This window comes from Strongyloides ratti (genome assembly GCF_001040885.1).
Source record: "Strongyloides ratti genome assembly S_ratti_ED321, chromosome : 2".
Lineage (NCBI taxonomy): Eukaryota > Metazoa > Nematoda > Chromadorea > Rhabditida > Strongyloididae > Strongyloides > Strongyloides ratti.
In genome coordinates this window covers 7600916-7621321 of record NC_037308.1, presented here as the reverse complement: position 1 = coordinate 7621321, position 20406 = coordinate 7600916, and the positions used below count along the sequence as shown (strand labels likewise).

Here is a 20406-nt window from a genome sequence, read left to right as displayed (position 1 = left end):
CCACATGTTCAATGTTTCTATATAAAATTTATCTTTTTAACAATTAATAATTGACATTAATTTTTCTTCAAACATTACACAAACACATCTTACCTTAAGTCATATCTAAATTTATATCAAGATTATTAACATTATGAAATCTATTTAATAACAATGATTCATTCAATAATTTTACTTATTGTTCCAAAATATTGAACAAAATTTCTATATATATATTTTTTTTTTATAACTGACAAATAGTAATAAAAAAAGATCTTAAAAACAAAAATATTTATAATTAAACGAATATCATAAAATAAAAACTTCAACAACAAAAAAAAAACAGACAAATCTAGCTATAAAACAAAATATTAATATGTAAAAACTCCAATTTGACCATCAGCTCCCGCAGTGATTAACCATGGTTGTATTGGATGGAAAACACAGTTAAGAATTGAAAGATTTCCATCACACTTATGTCCACGTAATTTTTTTACTGGAATTAACTCATTTTGAGCCATTAAATCATCAGGAGCATTTGCGTGATATATAAAAGCAAAGGAATCATCAGAAACAGTTGCTAACAAAGGATAATATCTATGATATGCTATACCACGAATAGCACCCTTGTGATGACGAACCATTTTCCAAGGTCTTCTTGATAATTGCATATCAAGCCATGCAAATCGACAATCAAGACCTCCAACAAATAAGTTGTTACCAAATGGTTCAGTAGCAACACATGATGCCCATCTAGTTCCAGTTGATAATTTTTTTTGAAGAACACATTTAGCCAAATCATATACACGAACATGTTGTTGAGTGCATACAAAAAATGTTGGTTCTCTAGGATGAAACAAAACTGCTTGAATTGATCCTTTTTTCTTTGAAAATGGTTTCTAAAATGGATTTAAAAGAAATATATAATTAAAAACATACCTGTGATTTCGCTTTTGAAAGTTGATGAATGTAAACAGCATCATTTGAATTTTCAAATGAAACAGTTGAAAAGTAATCTCCTTTAGCATGCCACACAACTTGTTTTATTTTGTTATTTAAAATAATATCAATATTTCCATTACTTTCCAATGTCCATTTTACTTTGCCACCTTTAGCATCATCATTTTCATCTTCAATATCATCTTCCTCATCATTGTTAATGTCAAGATTTTTAAGATATTCAGAAGTTTTGGAAACAAGCAATTTATCACCACATTGAGTATTTACCAAACTAACCTTATTATTTTCACATGAAACTAAAATAAGTGTTCGAGATGGATCAGGACAAAAAGCTACACAAGTTACAGGAGCTCCCATTTTAAAGGTTCTTAAACACCTTCCATTAACAATGCTCCAAATTTTAACTGTACCATCGGCACCTCCAGATGCTAGTAATTCACCAGTTTCTGGTTCAACAGAAATTGTACGTACTTGTCCAGTATGACCACGCATGTAGAAAGAAAGTTTTGTTGGAAATGGTTGTAAATCTTTTGGATCTGGAAGATTAGGTAACAACATACTTGGATCAATGTTAAGTCGTTCCTTTCTTTTTCTTGGAGCACAAGCAAGATCAAGACAACGTTCTGCTCTCTCATTATAGAAATTTTCATAAAATGGCACTTTTCTTAAACTGTCATATTTAACAGGAATGTAATTTTGTTTTCTCATTTCAGGTTCTGTTTTCTCCCAATCAGCAAGTTCTTTTTCATCGAACAAATATTCTGTTGGTGGATTATAAGATTCATTATGAACAGGTAAAGCACACTTAGGAGCATCAAGACGATTTCGAATTCTCCAACGCTCCATTTTAGTAAGAACTTGATTTGGTGGTTCACTCCAAAGATCATAAACAACAACTTGTTCTTTTTTCTCTTCTTTTTCTTTTTGTTGTACACTCCATGGTTTTCTCCATCCCATCTTAATAGCATAAACCATCTTAGAAACTAATTTTTTCTCTGTTAATGATGGAATAAAACTTCTCTTGTCGTCTGGTCTGTTGTCAATTGGATGAATACTAACATTAGAACTACATAAATCATAGAATTTCTCATATGGATTATATCCAATTTCAAATTTCCCTTCAGTTATATTTTTAATTTTTTCTAGTTCTTCATTTGTCAAAATATGTTCTTTTCCTGTTTGAGGATCACGAATTTTTCTCCAATAATCTGGATTTTCCATTCTATCAAGAAAGTTATCTATTTCATCTTGTTTTTCTGACTTTAAAATAGGCTGACCATCTTTGTCGTATCCAACATGATTATATTCATCATACCATTCCAAAGGAATATTACCAATGGTATTACGAAGATCCTAAAATTATTTTAAAATATGAAAAATAATACCTACTTCTTCATCACTACTTTCATATGCATCTATTTGAAATGATTTTTTAGGTTTTTCCTCCAATTCAACTTTTTCAATATTATTAGTTGTATCCTGTCCATTGGTCTCTTCTTTAGAAGCACTTTTTACATTTAATTTTTTAGATTCCAAAGTAATTTTCCTTTTAGCCATTTTAGTAATTTATAAATAAATTTGTAATGTAGTGACAAAATTCAAAACAAAATATAGAAATTCGTTTCAAAAGAACAAGTTTACATTAACCATAAATTGGAAAGAAGTTCATTGAAGTGGTAAATTTGTTTATCATATGAAATGCTCATACCATATTATTTTAATACAAGTAAAATATTTTCATAATTCTTTTCAAAATTTAAACTAATTACATTATAAATTATTTCAAACATCTTTATCTATTATAAAAGTTTCTAAAATAATGGCAGGTTTTCGATCCACAAAATTTGATCCAATATTAATTTTGTTTCAAATTATTGCTTTGCAATCTGTATTTTATGCGTCTCAAAGTTTATTTACAGCATTGTATTCTTATTTTCCAAATGCCTACCCAGAAACTATTGATTCAATATTTTCTATTCAAGTTTGTTTTGATATTTTATAAATATTTTTTATTATATTTTTTTAGATAAGAAAAGATATTGTTGTTATTCAGTTATTGGGAATACTAGTTACATCTTGTTCAACTTTATTTTTGATTGTTAGAACAAAGTCGATACTTGATAGTTTAATAACATTACATTTTATACATTTTATAATTGTTATACTTTTCAATTCATCCTTTCCTACACAATTTTCATGGTGGGCATTGCAGATATGTTCAGCAGCCATTGGAACATTAACGGGTGAATGGCTTTGTATGAAAGAGGAAACAAAAGAAATTAAATTAAGACTTCCTTTAGCTAGTAAAAAAGAATCCAGTGAGGCTTAAAAATGATTTTATATATAAATATTTATTTGAAATAACAATATATGTGAATTTATAAAAATTTAGTATGAAACTCTCTAATTTAGTACAATTTTTTACATATTTTTAAGTTGAGCCATAAGATCGGAAAGATTTACATTTTTTGTTTGTGTTTCTTCTACATTCTCTTCAGATACTTGGTTTGGCAAATCATATGAGTATGAAAGTCCCGAAGAAGGTGCACGTAAAGAACTTTCTTCAATTGAATTACTTTCATCAACCAATGTAATACCCCATTCATTATCTTCATGCAATACTGGTTCATCTTCCTTTTTTACAACTTTTTCCTGAGGCTCTAGAAGTTTCTTTTGATGGTATTCCTTTTGTCTGATAACACAATATTTATCACTACATTGAGGATTTGGTAACATTTCTTCTTTTGGGAAAAAATCTACAAGTGCATTATATCCAACATAATTTGAAACGGTTCCAAAATTTAATAAATATTTTAATGAATTTTGAACAAGCATTCCAGCAATAACAGCCATAGTTGTCGGTAAACTAGCGGCACAAACACCATCTTTTTTCAATGTTTTTTCATCAATATTTGAAGCAACAATTAATGGTGGAAGGCAAGCAAAACATGCAGTCTTTCCTGGTTCAATATATTGTATATGTCCAGAAACTGCGTTTTCTGAAACTCCTGATTCCATCCAAATTTGATTATTTTCATTACAAGCAGTATTTACTGTCATTCGAGCTTCAAAATTATCAACACATGAAAGAACTAAGTCAATTTTTTTTCCATCTATACCACCTTTGTTAATATTATCAACAAATTTGTTGAAATTTGACATTGTTGTAATATCCATATTGAAGCATTCTATTTCAACATCTGGATTGATATGACTAAAAATTAAATAAAAAGAATATAATTATTAAATTTTATAAAAATAAGTTACATCAATGTATCTTTCGCTGCATCGACTTTGCTTAACCCGCTTTGATGAGGTTGATAAAATAATCTATTCATATTAGCAAGTTCAACTTTATCATAATCAAATAAAATTAATTTACCAATTCCACATCTTGTTAACATTTCTGCTACAACACTTCCAACACCACCTACACCTACAATAGCTATACTTTTTTCACGTATCTGTTCATAATTATCAACAATACCCATTCTTTTGAGTGCCATTAAACGACTATATGGATTAGAATCTTTAACTTCACTTGACATCTTATCTATTTTTTCTCTATAAAATTTTTGAACACCAGAAGTATTTGAGTCTTTTTTATTTTCCAAAACTTCAACAGCAGATGTATTCAATACCGTTAATTCTTGTCTCAATGAAGCCATTTTATTTTTTAATTCTAAAATAGTTTTATGACATTCTTCAACAGGATTCATTTTTAATATTAGCCTAGAATATTTAAAAAGTAGTGATATAAAAGATATTAGATATTGTGAGGCTTGACGCCAAGTATGAAGAATATTACGTGTATTGTTAACAGAAAATCGTTATGGGATGTTAAAAATTTTTTCTTATTTATTTTACATTAATTTAACATATTTTGTCAATGAAAATAATTTTTATTGAAAAATAATAATTAGTAAATATACTTTTTTTTTAATTATTTAATACATTATAAATTTAATAAATATTTTGTTAAATTATGTGGAATTTATTAAAAAAACTTGAGATTTATATGGAACGATATTGTTTTTTAAATAAATAATATTATCATAATTATTAAAATATAATCATATGAAGGAAAGATATTTTTTATAAAAATATTAATAATTATTATATTTTTTAATTAAGTTGAAAAGATATACTTGGAAGTTTTGTTAATATACATCTTCAAAAAATATTAACTTTAATAAAAATTTTTTTTATTAATAATATATTTTAAAATTATATATTATTGAAATGAAACATTTTAATTGTGATAATTATTTGATTTTTAAATTTATATTTTCAAGTACATAATTTTTTCTAAAAAGGAAACAATAATTTATAGTAATAGAATTCATTATTTTAAAACTGATTATTGCATAGAAAAATTTTTTTTATAATTCTGTTACAAAAATAAATCAAAATTAGCACTTCTTTTATAAATTACAATTTGCCTATGTAGCATTTTTCTATGATTAATATAATACTATAATCAAACAAATTGATTAATTTAGATGTATATTATCATTAACGTGTTAATAATAAATAAAAATTTTAACCATAATTGGAAAAGGAAGCATTTAAAATTTTATGAAAAAAAGTTTTATATTAATAAAAAATATATAAACATTTTAAAGTGTTCACAATTAAATTTATATAGTTTATTGTTTCAAGATTGTGATATAATAAAAAAATTTTTTAAATTTTCTTTATAATTGATTAACAGATTAAATATTTTAGAATAACTTCACTTTATCATTAATATATATCTATCTTATAATATATATTTTAATTTTTTTTATAAATTAATGATATTCAATACTATCAATCACTTTTTTTTAATAAAAACATTTAACAATTCACAAAAATATATTATTTTTTAATGTATGATAACAAATTGATTAGAAATTTAAAATATTGATATGGTAAACATTTTTTAATACATCATAGCTAAAAATTATAACATCAATTAACTTTTTTTTATTTGTTAATTTAGTCATAAATTTATGAATTATTTATACTATTATAACTATACTAAAAGTAATTAAATATGAAATGTTATAAACTTTTTAGGTATAAAATATGAATAATTTTATGATGATTTTCTAATTACAGCTTCACCTTTTGCTCTATATCTTTCTGATGATCTACCAATTATTGGATCACAAAATTCAGACTTTGCCATTGGCTCTTTTGATTTAACATGAACAAGTCCATTCTGAATTTCCATTTCTAAATTTTTTGAATTTTTATTTACTCCTTTACTAAGACAAATTTGTGTCCAATTAAATTGTCGAGCTTCTCGTTTTCTTTCTAAATAAACAAGATAATTTCCATTATAAAATTCATTAATATCATCTGGTGAGGGGCATTTTACTATTATTCCTGGAGAAAAATATGTTGATTCACTTGTTATGTCAAATAATATTACTTCAACTTTTGTTTCAACGCTTAACTCATTTAATCTATATATTCCACTAACAGGAACATATTTAATTGTTTTGTCATCTAAAAAAATAACTTCTCTAGATGTTACTTTTGAATTACCAGTCGCCTGTGCAGGATAATATAATCCATTAAAATGAGCAAAGATTCTTGCACCTTTTTGTAACTGTCCAGCTTTATACTCCCAATCTGCCTTTTGTTGTTCTTCTATAGAAAGATTTAAAAATTCAACTTCTCTAATATTTGGATTTGTTTTTGAATTATCTAAAGAGTTTGTATTTTTATTTAATAATTTTTTTTTGTTTGTTTTGCCAGAATCATTTACATTAGACGACCTTCGTTTTCTTGTATTAACCATATTTATTTTAAAAACCTGAAAAAATAAGTTTATTATTAGAAGGGCAGACAATGATTATAATTAATAATAAACTAATACATATAGTATAATGTTGATTATTAGTGATAGGTAAAAAGATATGAATGCAATAATGACATACCTTCAATGTATTCTAAATTAAGACAAAATAGTCAAACTTTGCGCAATTAAAATAATATGATTCGGTAAAACAATTTTACACCTATTAATTTTAAGACAATTTTAAGCAAAAATGATCCGATTAATTGAATTTTAAGATTTGATGTTTTTAATGTTGATGAAGAAATTAGTAGTACAAAAATTAGTATTCTTTTTTCTTATAGAATGTAATTTAACATCTTATCTTTTTAATATACTATTTTTGTACCAGCCTATAAAAGGTATTTATTTTAAAAATTAAAAAAGATAACAGCATTTGATAGATGAATAGTGACAAAAATAATTGTAAAAAGTTTTTACAATTAGTGAATAATATTTGTTTTTAATATAAAAAAATCAAATTGTTTATAAATTAATATTAACTTATATATTCTAAAAATGTATTACATTTATTTTATTAATGGTTATTGTTATGATCAATTATATTGGACTAATTGTGTAAGTATCAATATTGGCTATTAATATTTTTAATGATCTTTTAAGTAGAAAAAAAATTCTTTTTTTTTTGAAAACTTACATTTTTTAATTGTGCCTTATATGTTTTTTTTTGAATGTTCAATTATAAATATTTTGTCAGTTTTAATAGTTAATTTATTGTATCTTAAATAACAAAAATAAAAATTCTGTAATCTTTTTTTAGATTACTTTTCTTTACAATTAATGTCTTCCATACATTTTATAATAATACTTCTTGAAAGTAATTTTTTCTTATTATGTTTATTTTCACTTTAAATGGTTAAAGAAAATGTTTTTTAAATTATCCACATATACCAAAACATTGATATTCTGTTTCATATATACATTAAATAGACCACCTATTATTGTATTAGTTTATTTCTGAATATATGTGTAATGTTTCCATATCATTGGTGAAACATTATTCAATCGTGCTAAATTTTGCATATACATATACATAGTGAACAAGTAGAAATGTCTTAATTATTGTCGTACTAAAGTTTTAAAAAGGGCATTTTCAAGAAATTATGTTAAATTTTTTTTAATAAAAATAAATTACTTTAGTACAATTACATTTAATAAAAAATTTACTTTATATTCAAATTTTGGATCTCTTTTAAAGTCACTGATGTACTGAATTAATAAAAAATAAAATAAAAGAATATTTGAAAATTTTTAAAAAATTTGAATAAATATATAATGATTTGAATATTTGATAGTTGATAAACAGTAAAAAAAGGTTTAAAAAAATTTTTAGAAAAATTTTTTTCGCATAAATAACAAAATTATCATATAAAAAAAATAAAAAGAAAATTAAAAAAATTGGTAGTAGAATTTTTAATAAAATTTTTATTATAAAAAAATTGTTTTTATTTTATCAAAATTTTAAAGGTAGAATCAGAAATCTAGAAAATTTTCTGCTAATTTCTGAATCTCTGAAAATAATGATGTTAGAGCTATGAAAATTATTATTCTAGACCAATTTTTGAAAAGCAATCGAAGAAAATTAGTCCCATATTCATGAGACAAGTATTTTCTGAGATACTGAAAAATCGGGAACAATGAATATTTTAGAAAAATTTCCGCCCTTGGTTATATCTCACTTCAAAATCAAGATAAATGAAATCAGATTTTTGCAATTGACATCAAATGAGTTTTCAAATGAGGTCTACCTTCAAAATTTTTTTATATCTTTATCCACTTTCGAGATATAAAAAAATGGTGACAATGGATTACGCGCGAAAAAATACCAAGCATAATATTCCAAGAACGGTTGAAAATTTAAAAATTTTTTCAACGTAGGGTATACCTTAAATTACGAAAGAAGCACAGCGCATCTAGTTTCATGGTACTGTGACTTCATAAACTAAAGTTATCGTTAGATTCTTAAATCTTTTTTTTATACATATTTCTTATCATAACTTTATTTTTAGAAGTCTTATGAAAATGTAAATAGGCTAAATGAATTTGTCGTAAAAAACTGGTCTAGAATAAAGTATTTATTTTTAAAATTTACTATATTATCATGGAAGTCGAGATTTGAAAAAAATATTCCACAATTTCGACCTTCATCTTTGAATCCTTTTAACTCCTGAAGTTTTAATTTTCGAATATTGTTGATTATATTTAAAATTCATCCCATTTCAAGGGCTATCGAATGACTATAGTGGCATATTCAAAAAAAAGTTGTTTAGTTTTGGTCACAGTTTTAGAGGTAAAGTCGGAAATTTAGAATATTTTTAGCCAATTTCTGAATCTTTGAAAATAATAATGTCATACCTGTAAAAATTAATATTCTAGACCTGCTTTTGAATAGAAATCGAATGAAACTGGTCCCATCTTCATAGGATAATTATTTTCAGAGATATTGAAAAGTCGAGAACAATGAATATTTTAGAAAAATTTCCGCTCTTGGTTATATCCTGCTTCAAAATTATTTTTTTTAACATGTTAATATGAAATCGGTTTCTCTGACCTTTCTCTACCATTACCTTTATTTTTTTCTCAAAAACATTTGAAACAACAATTTTGCAGCAAATATTATTGATAATACTTTTTTATATTTATCCTGCAATATCTCAATGAAAAATTTATTTTTTGAAAAAATAAATGTGCTTATCGTTATCAACGTGCTTATAACATTAGAAACTTTTATTAAAAATTTAATTTTCAAAAATAATTTTTTGAAAGTTATTTCTCCTCTATATATATAGGATTATGTAAATTTTTTAGATCAATTTATATCAAAGTTATACAAAATTTATGCAAAATAAAAGTTAACAAATTTTTTTTTGCCTTTATAATAACGTTGATAATTGAAACAACATGACAAAACTTTTAAAAATTTTCAAAAATTAATAGGAATAATTGCCTTAATTTTAGAGTCACTGATGATCTAAAAATTTTTTTTAAAAAATTTGAATATTATACATGTGTAAAATTTTTTGTAAAGTTACAAAAATGATTTAATAAAATTTTTTATTAATAAAAGTTAAAAAACAACTATCAACTTTCTCATTCTAGTGTCACGTTTGGATTAGAAATTGTTTTTAAAAATTGAATATTAAATATATGTATAAATTTTTTTTAAAATACAATAATGATTTAGTATAATAAATAAATTAAAAGTAAATAATTTTTTAATAAAAATTTTATTAAAAATTCTACTATCAACTTTTTTAATTTTATTTTAAAATTTGTTTTAAATTTTTAAATGATAACCTTGGTTGTTTATGTAAAATTATTGTTTTTATTTAAATTTGAATATAATAAAAAATTTTTTTTAATTCACTACGTCAGTGACACTAAAAGAGATCCCCTTTTTTTATTAAAAAATATTTCTTACGTAGTATTTTTAAAAATTAAAAAAATTTTTTATGAATATTAATTATTAATTTATATTATTCATTCCAAAACTAAATTGGACAAAGAATTTAATATTTATATATATGCTTAATTTTTAATATTACAAAGCAAGCACAGTTAATAGAAGATTATATATTATTTAATTAATAAAATTTGTAGTTTAGGTGATTTTTTATCTAATTCTTTACGTAGATCTCAAGTGAAAATGAACTTAGATCTTAAAAAAAGAGATTTTGAAAAGCATTGTAAAAAGTTCTTCAAACTGGTGTAAACTGTATATTGGTTAATCATTACAAATTAGACAATAGTATATTTTTAACAACACCGTGAAATTTTCAAAGTTTATCACACATTCTATTTCTTTAATTATCTTGATACAAAATTCTAACAATTAGAAAAATCAAAATTACCATAATCTGTATTACGGAAATAATAATAATTAAATCATAATATTCAAATTATAGTAAATTTGAATATTAATTATATTATAAATATAACCTTTTTTTTTAAAAAAAATCAGTCTAGCTTTTCTACTGCTAGACAATTCAAAGTCATTTTGGATTACAAAGCAAAGGAGAACAAGGCAGTGGAGGACAAGGCAGTGGAGGACAAGGCAGTGGAGGACAAGGCAGTGGAGGACAAGGCAGTGGAGGACAAGACAGTGGAGAACAAGGCTGTGGAGGACAGAGCAGTGGAGAACAAGGCTGTGGAGAACAAGGCTGTGGAGGACAAGGCTGTGGAGGACAAGGCTGTGGAGGACAAGGCTGCGGAGAACAAGGCTGTGGAGAACAAGGCTGTGGAGAACAAGGCTGTGGAGGACAAGGCAGTGGAGGACAAGGCTGTGGAGGACAAGGCTGTGAAGGACAAGGCAGTGGAGGACAAGACAGTGGAGAACAAGGCAGTGGAGAACAAGGCAGTGGAGGACAAGGCAGTGGAGAACAAGGCAGTGGAGAACAAGGCAGTGGAGAACAAGGCTGTGGAGAACAAGGCAGTGGAGAACAAGGCAGTGGAGAACAAGGCAGTGGAGAACAAGACAGTGGAGAACAAGACAGTGGAGAACAAGACAGTGGAGAACAAGACAGTGGAGAACAAGGCAGTGGAGGACAAGGCTGTGGAGAACAAGGCTGTGGAGAACAAGGCAGTGGAGGATCTGTACAGAAAGATCAGCATAAAAATGTAAGTATATTATTATTATTATAAAAAACTTATTTCAGAAAGACAAATCACAGGAGGACAAGACAGTGGAGAACAAGGTTGTGGAGAACAAGGCTGTGGAGAACAGGGCAGTGAAGGATCTATACAGAAAGATCAGCATAAAAATGTAAGTATATTATTATTATTATAAAAAACTTATTTCAGAAAGACAAATCACAGGAGGACAAGACAGTGGAGAACAAGACAGTGGAGAACAAGACAGTGGAGAACAAGGCAGTGGAAGACAAGGCAGTGGAAGACAAGGCAGTGGAGGACAAGACAGTGGAGAACAAGACAGTGGAGAACAAGACAGTGGAGAACAAGACAGTGGAGAACAAGACAGTGGAGAACAAGACAGTGGAGAACAAGACAGTGGAGAACAAGACAGTGGAGAACAAGACAGTGGAGAACAAGACAGTGGAGAACAAGACAGTGGAGAACAAGACAGTGGAGAACAAGACAGTGGAGAACAAGACAGTGGAGAACAAGACAGTGGAGGACAAGACAGTGGAGGACAAGACAGTGGAGGACAAGACAGTGGAGGACAAGACAGTGGAGAACAAGGCAGTGGAGAACTAGGCAGTGGAGAACTAGGCAGTGGAGAACAAGGCAGTGGAGGACAAGGCTGTGGAGAACAAGGCTGTGAAGAACAAGGCAGTGGAGGATCTGTACAGAAAGATCAGCATAAAAATGTAAGTATATTATTATTATTATAAAAAACTTATTTCAGAAAGACAAATCACAGGAGAACAAGACAGTGGAGAACAAGGTTGTGGAGAACAAGGCTGTGGAGAACAGGGCAGTGAAGGATCTATACAGAAAGATCAGCATAAAAATGTAAGTATATTATTATTATTATAAAAAACTTATTTCAGAAAGACAAATCACAGGAGGACAAATCACAGGAGGACAAGGCAGTGGAGGACAAGGCAGTGGAGGACAAGGCAGTGGAGGACAAGGCAGTGGAGAACAAGGCAGTGGAGAACAAGGCAGTGGAGAACAAGGCAGTGGAGAACAAGGCAGTGGAGAACAAGGCTGTGGAGAACAAGGCAGTGGAGAACAAGGCTGTGGAGGATCAACACAGGATATCAAGTAAGTTTTACAAAAATCTCCTTTAGTTTTAATATTATAATAAGTGACTTAATCGTTAGAAACCTTTAACTCTATGACCTTTAGAATCTTTAACTATGAGAGTTTTTTCTATTCTAGAAGTATTACATGAATGAAAGTCTTCTTATTAGTTGTCTAATTTTTTTTAAATTATTTTTAACTTGAGGCGACTATTTTACATTTAGAAAAAAAAACACATTCTGATGCCATCCAATTATACCAAACTATTTTATGTTGTGTAGCTGTGACTTTTTGATATCCAAGTATTTAAGCATTCAAGACATTAGTAGGTATTAAAGCCATAAAACTATAACTTTGACACTAGTTTCTTTTCTAAGTAATAGTATCTGTAGAAATATATTTTATTATGGGAATGATATTTAGAAGTAATCAAACATTAAATGTATGGTTTATAAATTTTTTTAAAAGATAAGCATATTCTAAAAAATCTTTTCATTACCGTTAAACATTTTAGATGAAGTTGATTAGCTTTATCTTTACTTTCGTATGATATATTTTTGGTGGAGTATTAGAAGTTTGGTGACAATAAAATTTAAAAAAAATTTTTTGTTTTTGTTTTTGTATTTGTATTATAATTTGTTTTGCAATAAAAATTTCAGCAAACAAATTCCTGTGTTTAACTTTTATTTCATTTTCGTATAGGTTTTATTTTCAATTAATTTTCTGATCTTTACTTATTATTGTTATATGGATAAATGATTTGGTACAATTAAATTACTAAATGTTGTCTTTCAAGAAAAGTTACAAATTAAGAATATTTTTAGACGCAAATAATATTTAAAAAATTTTCCATATCAAATTTTATTTATTTCTAAAGTTTCCATTTCGAATTATGAGTACATATTTAGAATTTTTTTTTATCTTGTTTCAAGTTTAAGATTTCTTACAAAAAAATGTAAACTTAATAGATTTCTCGTAAAAAAAACTAGTGTAAAAAAGCTTTATGTATTTCAAAAATATTGTTCCTATCATTTAAGTTGTTCATTTCAAAAAATATTTTTTGCTTTTTCGTTTTTTTAAATTTATTATTAATTTTTGATTATTTTAAAACAAGCTCCTGCTTTGCACATGCTTGATGGCAGGGCTTGACTTAATGAGCTTTATTTTTTTTTATTTATATCAATGAAATAAATTAAACTTTTGTAAAAAAATTCAAGAACCATTTAAATGTTTTTAAACAAATTTTTTAAAAGGATATATAAATCAATGTTGCCATTTAAGTTTATTATTTTTTTTCCAAATAGTGGTAAAAATTTTATTTATTTAAAAAAAATGCGCCTTTTTTGATTTAGCTTGTGGTTTCATTCACGATTTTGAAGTGATGAAGTAAAGTGAATTAAAAAATATAACAATTTTAAAGAAAAAAATTTTTTTTAAATGATTATACAAATTATTCTTTTTTAAAATTATTTTTAATGCACAGAAAATATTTTGAAATAAATAAATTTGTTTTGATATATATATATATTTTAAAGAAAATAAAATGTGCTTTTTTTTTCATCGCATTGCGAATTTCCTTTTTTTACATTTTGCTAATTAGTAAAAAATTTGAATAATTTTTTCAGTCTCATTTTGCATGTACTAGATTGATCTAAGAGGATCAAAAATGAGCGTTTTTTTTGTGTGTAGCTTAATGAAGTCATTTAATTCAATGGATTATTTGACAAAGTCTAATCAAACACGCTATAAAACAGTTTTAACAATTAGCCAATTTATATCCGCTTTGTCTATTCTTTACAATACTTTTGAAGAAAAAAAATTAATAATATGGACCTAAAATCATATGGCAACTTTATGAATTGGATGAAATTTATTTATGATAAAGTGAACATTCTGAAGAAGCATCCGAACAATATTTGAAGTAAATAAGTAAAGCATACTTAGGAGAATGCCAAATTTAAAAGTTAATAAAAAAGAAACAAAAATCAATAAATAGTGATTAACAATTTTTTAAATATATGATATAATTTTAATTTTAATTAACAAATAGTTTTGTCATTATCATATTGCAACAATAATGTAATATAATAGATGGTCACAAAAAAGTAAACTTTATAAATTCTACATTTTTTTTATTATACATGCTTTTTGCTCTCAACTTGCGATTAAAAAAATATATTTAGTGTTAATATTGACATTATAAATTTTAAAAGTTTTAAAAAAATTTTTAATTTAGTATTGTTAATATATGTATAACTTTTCAAATTTTTAAAAAAAATTTATCAGTAGTATTTTTAAAATATGGCGATTTATTTTTGAAAATTTATATTTTTTAAATTTATTAAATTATAAAACTATTCTACATAAATGAGGTAAGTAGATTTACTTGTACTTAAGTTACGGTATTTCTTTAGTTAGCAATTTTTGAAGATTCTCTAAAATCTCAGTAATTAAAAATGACGTGTTCCTCGTGGCGAGATGGCCGAGCGGTCTAAGGCGTCAGTTTAAGGCACTGATATCTTCGGATGCGTGGGTTCGAATCCCACTCTCGTCAATAATTCTTTTTGAATTTTTAAAGCTTTGAATAAAAAATAATTTTTGAGTCTGAATTTCATGTGGATGCATTGCACTATAGAGAAAGTTGTAAATTTTATCCATTTATACTTCAAAAATTGTTAATAATTGGATAAATTAGTTTATATCTATTTTGAAAATTTACATATGTCAAGTTTTAAAATGCACAGTTTGTAATTTGTTATTAATATATTGGTTATAGCTTATAATTGCATTAGCATAATAAAAAAAAACATTACTTATAGTATTTTGAAAGAACAAATTGAATTATTTATTTAGAAAATAAATTTACCAGAGATGTACTTTTATAAAATTTTTTTTCAATAATACTTACTTGACACAATTTTTAAAAATAAACAAATAACTTAACATTTAAATAATTTTATTTTTCAATATTTTTTAATATAATTTAATAATCCAACTCTTTAAAAAAAATCTGCTGCAACCATCAGCAAATTATTTATAAGATTTAATGACTTCTAAATTATCTATATTTCTTTAAAAAATAATTTATAATAAAATTTTTTAACACAACTTTCACCCAATTTGAAACCAAAAAGATAACATTGAATATTTTTAAAACATTTATTAATACAATTTTTATGTTTATTAATGGATGACATAAAATTTTTTATCCATTAATAAATATTCTTATACCTCTAATCTTAGTTTAATTTTTTTTTACAAATGGTTAGTGAAACAGAAATAAATATTTTAAAGAAATTACGAAATAATTTTCATTTTACATGAAGAAATAATTTTTTTAATTAATATAGAATTATAGTTTTATGAAAAAATTTTCTATCAAAAGTAATCTTAAAATTTTTTTATAGATTTTTACTTAAATAAATGTAATTTCCTTTTTTTAACCTTTTTCTGGTATTGACATAAAAGTTATTGATAAAATTTAAGAAAAAAAATTTCTATATTCTTTAAATGCGAAAAAAAGTATGAAAAAAATTTATTTGTTATCGTTTATTTTTATCCCTTCCACTATTTATGTCCTTTTTGTGCTTATTTTAATAATTATTTTGACTATCAGAAATATTCTTTTATTTTTTTTTTTAATTATAAAATAATTATTTTTCTAAATTTAAACAAAATTGTTTTAGTAAAAAAAATTTAATGTTTTTTATTATATTTAATAAGTTATATTTTTTCTATAAAAAATATTTTAATGTTTTTAGTTTAACAAAAATATTAGATAAAGGTTACCATCACTTTTTTTTTTTTTTAAATAATAAAAAGTTTAAGTTTTTACAATTAATTTTGTTTTCACACAATTTTAAATCCAATCTAACAAACTATTAACTTTTTGTAGTATAAACTATAGTGATAAGTAAAATTCTTGTTGTAATGTCAATGACTTATTATACAAAATTAGTTTTTTTTTTCCACTATTAATATATATAGAAAGATAAAGTTAAATAATTTTTTTATACTTCATTGGATAAAAACGTCATGGCAACAGAGGAAATAAATTGTATAAATAGTTATTTTAGAAAGTCACATTATTATACATATATAAAAATATAAATATGTAAGTATTATATTACAAATGTATTATTAATTTTAATTATCAACAATGCTTGAGACAGAAGATTTTAAACATAAAGGTTAAACAAGAATTGATATCTATTCCCCTATAAATAAAAATTAGGTGTTACAAAATTTTTAATAGTTGATATTAATAATGATACTTTTTTTTTGTAACTTTAATTTGTAAAAAAAAGTCATTTATGTTAATATTATTTCTTATCTAAGCAATTATTATACGCATTTTAACTATATTATTCATTTATAACACTAATTGGAAGCTTTATTGTATCATCACTTGTTGATAAAGGACGTCCTACTCCTTTTAATTTTGGTTAAAATATAAAAAAAAAAAATTTATCTATATAAATATAAAAGTGTATGCTTATAAAATATTTTTCATGATGAATGATAAAGTAAATGAAGATATAATATATATATTTATTTATTTAAGGATTTAAGGTATATAATATTTGATAAAAAAAAAACTTTATATACAATATATTTTAAAATATATACTTTTCTCATTTTATATTTTTATACATTTTAAAATATATTCATGGCATTTAGAATAATCCATAGTCATATATATGTTATTTCCATTTTTTTTATTCTAATTTTCTCTATTTCTTTCTTAACAAAATTTTACTCTTTTTATAAAGATTTCACTTTTTTTTTTAAAATATTTTAAAATAACGTAGGAATTTACATTTTCTTAACAGTTTAATCTCATTTTACTCCGTCTATATAATTGTCTCACATTTTTAACCAATATTAAAATATGTCATTACCTTCATTGTCGTTAGCTTACAATCAAAGACAAAATAAAATGGATCGCACTTACATTAAAATATTTCCTTCATTTTGTTTTAACAACCATTATTCAAGAGAAGATATATATCTATATAATAAAAATATAAAATAAAATTTTTATCATTACATTATTTTTACCTTCTTTTCATTTATATAAATTTAGAAAAAAAAATTATCTCCCAATATTTATTATATTTTTTGTTTATAATATATGGCCAAATTTAAAAAAAAAAACAATTTTTTTTATTTGTTTTATTGATTTTAAATATATATATAAATTTTTTTTTATTAATTTTTAGTAATTTTACCAAATATTTATATAAACTAAAATGGTTTCCATTGAAGCTACAAATGCTTTTCTTAAAGAACTTGAAGATGTTGGAAGTGACACGTAAGATTTAATTATATATATTAAAAATTAAATGTACAATTTTTTTTTAGTAATAAAAATAAAAGTCGTGGTGTATTAACTGGTAGTACACATCTTGAACATCTTGCTGGAATTGATATAACAGAAGCCCCACATGCTGTTAGAAAGACAGCCATTATATGTACTATTGGTCCAAGTTGTAGAAAGATTGAACAATTAGAAAGTATGATAAGAAATGGTATGAATATTGCTCGTATGAATTTTTCTCATGGTGATCATGAATATCATAAACAAACAATTTTAAATGTTAGAGAAGCAGCAAGAAATGTTAAACATGAAAATATTGTAGCAATTGCTCTTGATACCAAAGGTCCAGAAATAAGAACTGGTATTCTTCATGGTAGTGGAACAGCTGAAGTTGAATTAGTTAAAGGAAAATCTATTCGTTTAACAACTGATCCTAATTTTGAAAAAACATCAAATTCAGTTATTTTATATGTTGATTATAAAAATATAACTAATGTTTTGGAACCTGGAAAATTAATTTATATTGATGATGGTCTTATTTCATTAAAAGTTGATGAAATTGGTGAAGATTATGTCATTTGTATAGTTGAAAATGGTGGTATGCTTGGTAGTAGAAAAGGAGTTAATCTTCCTGGTACTTCTGTTGATCTTCCTGCTGTCTCTGAAAAAGATATTGATGATTTATTATTTGGAGTAGAAAATGGTGTTGATATGATTTTTGCATCATTTATTCGTTCAGCTGCTGCTGTCCATGAAATTAGACAAATTTTAGGTGAAAAAGGAAAAAAAATAAAAATTATTTCAAAAATTGAAAATGAAGAAGGTGTAATTCGTGCTGATGAAATTATTGCTGCAAGTGATGGAATTATGGTTGCTCGTGGTGATCTTGGAATAGAAATTCCTGCAGAAAAAGTATTCCTTGCTCAAAAACTTCTTATTGCTAAATGTAATGAAGCAGGAAAACCTGTCATCTGTGCAACACAAATGTTAGAATCTATGATTAAAAAACCAAGACCAACACGTGCTGAAACATCTGATGTTGCTAATGCTGTTCTTGATGGTGCTGATTGTGTTATGCTTTCTGGTGAAACAGCTAAAGGATCTTATCCAATTGAGGCAATAAAAATTATGCATTATATATGTAAAGAGGCTGAAGCAATTGTTCATCATGAAAAATTTTTAGAAGAAATATTAAAAAGAGTTAAAAAACCAACTGATCCTGTCAAAACAATAGCTATTGCTGCTGTTTCTGCTGCTGAATCTTGTCAGGCATCAGCTATATTATTACTCACTACAACTGGAAAGACAGGACAATTAGTTTCACAATTTAAACCATCTGTACCAATTATTGCAATTACAAGAGATCCTCAAACAGCAAGACAATTATGGCTTTATAGAGGAGTTTTTCCAATATATTATGAAACAACTCAAAAAAATCCTGTCTGGACGGATGATGTTGATAGTAGATTAGTTACTGGTGTTAATTACGGAAAAGAAAAGGGTTTTATAAAGGATGGTGATAATATAATTGTTATCACTGGTTGGACTTCTGGAGCTGGTAAAACAAACACTTTAAGATTACTCACTGCTTAACAATTAATATTGTTAAAATAAAAAATTATATACTATTTTTCATTTATATTCAAAAATTACCATTATATAAATTGTTTTTTAAAATTTAGTTTTTATTATATATATTTTTCTTTTTCATAAAATATGGAATATGTTGAACCTAAAATACGTTTATGGAGAAGAGAACAAACATTTAAAGTATGTAAATAAATATTTTATCTAATAAATAAATAATATTTAGGAATGGAAATCTTTTATTGCTCTATGTCATTCTTCAATAACAGGAATTCGAAGTGCAATAATATTTTACTTAGAAGGAAATATGATGTTAGCAACAGATAAAACAATGTTTTCAAGTGCATTATGTTTAATATTTTTTTTAATTGACAAACCTGTTATGAATGTATTTTTAACATATTTTGATATACCATTTTTTATCAGTGATTTTTATACAAGTTTAGAGATGTATACTTATCATTATCATGAATCACAATCACTTTGTATTGAGTTTGGTAAAATATGTTTAATTGGTAAAATTAAAAGTTTTTTATCAGGATTATGTGTTGTATTAAATTTATGTAAAATTATCCCATTAATAACTTCAACTTTAATTTATATTCATAGTTTTGGTTTTAAACCATTTCCACATAAAAATTCTAAATATCTTTTAGGAACAAGAGAAAGTGTAAAAAAGAAAAGTGGATATCCAGTTGAAGATATGATGCAATTTTTTGATCAAAATTCAGTATTTAAACGAAATAATTTTTCTACATCAAATTTCTTAAATAATCGTGAATATAGAGATAATTTAAAAGAAATGTATACAAAAACAAATGTAGTAACATTGGAACAATTTAAAAATTCAAAAGGAGCTGTTCATGCATTAGCAACATTACCAATAACCAAACAAACAACTGATGGTAATGCTCCTGATCAGAAAGAAAAAGTTTTCTTTCATTCTATTGCTGATTTGGTAAAAATTAATGATCCACCAACTCCATAAAAAAATTTCATTTTTTTT

At 25.0% G+C, this 20406-nt stretch overlaps 7 protein-coding genes across 7 annotated transcripts; 4 read left to right on the top strand and 3 right to left on the bottom strand.

Annotated features, from left to right (window-relative positions):
- Positions 1-350: 350 nt before the first annotated feature.
- On the bottom strand, positions 351-2496 carry SRAE_2000244200 (Ribosome biogenesis protein bop1; the record flags this gene model as incomplete). Its single annotated transcript, XM_024653511.1, has 3 exons — positions 351-878; positions 919-2292; positions 2329-2496. 3 exons carry the CDS (start codon positions 2494-2496, stop codon positions 351-353), a joined length of 2070 nt encoding a protein of 689 aa, XP_024506980.1.
- A 262-nt stretch (positions 2497-2758) lies between these two features.
- SRAE_2000244100 (Protein SYS1 homolog) lies at positions 2759-3268 on the top strand (the record flags this gene model as incomplete). The annotated part of the gene is made up of 2 exons (XM_024653510.1): positions 2759-2920; positions 2966-3268. 2 exons carry the CDS (start codon positions 2759-2761, stop codon positions 3266-3268), a joined length of 465 nt encoding a protein of 154 aa, XP_024506979.1.
- A 92-nt stretch (positions 3269-3360) lies between these two features.
- On the bottom strand, positions 3361-4658 carry SRAE_2000244000 (Ubiquitin-like modifier-activating enzyme 5; the record flags this gene model as incomplete). The annotated part of the gene is made up of 2 exons (XM_024653509.1): positions 3361-4153; positions 4207-4658. The coding sequence occupies 2 exons, from the start codon at positions 4656-4658 to the stop codon at positions 3361-3363; spliced, it is 1245 nt and encodes a 414-aa protein (XP_024506978.1).
- A 1361-nt stretch (positions 4659-6019) lies between these two features.
- On the bottom strand, positions 6020-7702 carry SRAE_2000243900 (Hypothetical protein; the record flags this gene model as incomplete). The annotated part of the gene is made up of 3 exons (XM_024653508.1): positions 6020-6745; positions 6870-6881; positions 7679-7702. The coding sequence occupies 3 exons, from the start codon at positions 7700-7702 to the stop codon at positions 6020-6022; spliced, it is 762 nt and encodes a 253-aa protein (XP_024506977.1).
- Positions 7703-9020: 1318 nt separating this feature from the next.
- On the top strand, positions 9021-12518 carry SRAE_2000243800 (Acrosomal protein SP-10; the record flags this gene model as incomplete). Its single annotated transcript, XM_024653506.1, has 6 exons — positions 9021-9077; positions 10769-11369; positions 11443-11514; positions 11588-12079; positions 12153-12224; positions 12298-12518. 6 exons carry the CDS (start codon positions 9021-9023, stop codon positions 12516-12518), a joined length of 1515 nt encoding a protein of 504 aa, XP_024506976.1.
- A 5227-nt stretch (positions 12519-17745) lies between these two features.
- SRAE_2000243700 (Pyruvate kinase) lies at positions 17746-19406 on the top strand (the record flags this gene model as incomplete). Its single annotated transcript, XM_024653505.1, has 2 exons — positions 17746-17807; positions 17858-19406. The coding sequence occupies 2 exons, from the start codon at positions 17746-17748 to the stop codon at positions 19404-19406; spliced, it is 1611 nt and encodes a 536-aa protein (XP_024506975.1).
- A 123-nt stretch (positions 19407-19529) lies between these two features.
- On the top strand, positions 19530-20388 carry SRAE_2000243600 (Hypothetical protein; the record flags this gene model as incomplete). Its single annotated transcript, XM_024653504.1, has 2 exons — positions 19530-19583; positions 19627-20388. The coding sequence occupies 2 exons, from the start codon at positions 19530-19532 to the stop codon at positions 20386-20388; spliced, it is 816 nt and encodes a 271-aa protein (XP_024506974.1).
- Between the last annotated feature and the right edge of the window lie 18 nt (positions 20389-20406).